This window comes from Limulus polyphemus, unplaced genomic scaffold (assembly GCF_000517525.1).
Source record: "Limulus polyphemus unplaced genomic scaffold, Limulus_polyphemus-2.1.2 Scaffold8828, whole genome shotgun sequence".
NCBI classification, from domain to species: domain Eukaryota; kingdom Metazoa; phylum Arthropoda; class Merostomata; order Xiphosura; family Limulidae; genus Limulus; species Limulus polyphemus.
Window position 1 is genome coordinate 23,126 of NW_013674438.1, and position 1,770 is coordinate 24,895.

The 1,770-nt window shown below is 33.2% G+C and overlaps 1 protein-coding gene across 1 annotated transcript in view; it reads left to right on the plus strand.

Annotated features, from left to right (window-relative positions):
* LOC106475578 (CDP-diacylglycerol--inositol 3-phosphatidyltransferase-like) overlaps positions 1–1,770 on the plus strand; it is a 19,375-nt gene that overhangs the window by 15,287 nt on the left and 2,318 nt on the right. Inside the window, exons 3-4 of the mRNA XM_013936258.2 lie at positions 223–376; positions 1,288–1,372. Of these exons, the coding sequence (XP_013791712.2) occupies positions 223–376; positions 1,288–1,372 (239 nt within the window). The remainder of the gene's footprint in view (positions 1–222; positions 377–1,287; positions 1,373–1,770) is intronic.

Here is a 1,770-nt window from a genome sequence, read left to right on the forward strand (position 1 = left end):
TTGATGATAGAAGCTGTGATAATATAACTATATATGATTTTGATGATAGAAGCTGTGATAATATAACTATATATGATTTTGATGATAGAAGCTGTGATAATATAACTATATATGATTTTGATGATAGAAGCTGTGATAATATAACTACAATTTTGATCATAAATGGAAGTAGAAGCTTGAGTTGAGGAAGAATGTGAAGTTATTTAACAAAATTCTACTCAGGCACCAAGTTTGGAAGCATGCTGGATCAGCTGACGGACAGGTGTGCTACCATGTGCTTATTGGTGACTCTAGCCTATTTCTACCCCAGCTATATGTTTCTCTTCCAGTTGAGTATGGTCATTGATATTGCAAGCCACTGGATCCATATTCAAACGTATGTAGTTTTATTTGGAGGTTAATATGATATATATATATATATACGTTTTTAACCACATTAACTAAAGAAAGTAGCAATTCTAAATAGTTAACTGAATACATGTTTTTCTCTTTATATAAAGGCATCCAGCAATCCTGGGTTTAAATAGTGGTGCTATAAATGGGGACTTTGACCACTCCCACAGTTTAAGAGTCTTAGCACGTGATTCGTTCATCGGATGTGTATTAAACATAACTTTCATATGGTGACGGACCCACGTATTTTGCTACTGACCTTACTCAATTGACCTCTCATTCTTGGTGTTAAGGTATTAAATATGAAATAGTTTACAAACTTTAATCTTTGGGAAGTGCATCTACAAGATTTCATAGAACCTCATTCAATCGGTTTAGAAAAAAACCTTATATTTAACTGATATTTCTCAACTTGTATCGAGAGTTTGACTTACAGAACGAGGTAGAAAAGTTCATTGAGAAAATAAAGATTTACGTAAAGGTTCAAAAATTTAAAGTTTTAACAGTATTTGAAGTGGATTCCGGGCCTGACATCACCAGACTGCTTTAGCCGAGGTGTATGTTCCTTCATTTTCCTTTATGATCTGGTCATCGGTGACACGAGGTGAATACACCCGGAAAACTTCATCTTAATATATGTATACTTAACAGAATTTTTACTGTAAAAGTGGACAATTTGAGAGAAGTTGGATGACTACTTAGAAACTTAACCTTAATGTATCCATCAACTATAACAGTCAAACCAATGTTTCAACTTGTTTTTAATTGTGACTTTATGGAGAACAAAGAATCGTGTTCCTTTCTTGTTTGTAACTTGAGAAGTGATCCAGTACTAGTATATTATTATGTTGTCAATTCATTTTTTATTTTTTTACATTCAATTTTTCCCTCCAGGAGTTTGATGCAGGGTAAGACAAGTCACAAGTCGTACGTTGATGCTGCAGAAAACCCAGTATTGAGAATCTATTATACTTCAAAGGTAACATAATGGTGATGTCTCAAATAATAAAAGTTATAAAAGTGTGCCTTGTTCATGTGCAGCATGTAGTTTAAAGTATCTTATAATGTAGCATCATAAAATACCACTTGGTTAGTAGGTTTATGTAGCATCATAAAATACAGGCTTGAAAATGCTACATAAACCTACTAACCAAGTGGTATTTGATGATGCTACATAAACCTACTAACCAAGTGGTATTTTATGATGCTACATAAACCTACTAACCAAGTAGTATTTTATGATGCTACACAGACCTACTAACCAAGTACTATTTTATGATGCTACACAAACCTACTAACCAAGTGGTATTTTATGATGCTACACAAACCTACTAACCAAGTAGAAAAATACCACTTGGTTAGTAGGTTTATGTAGCA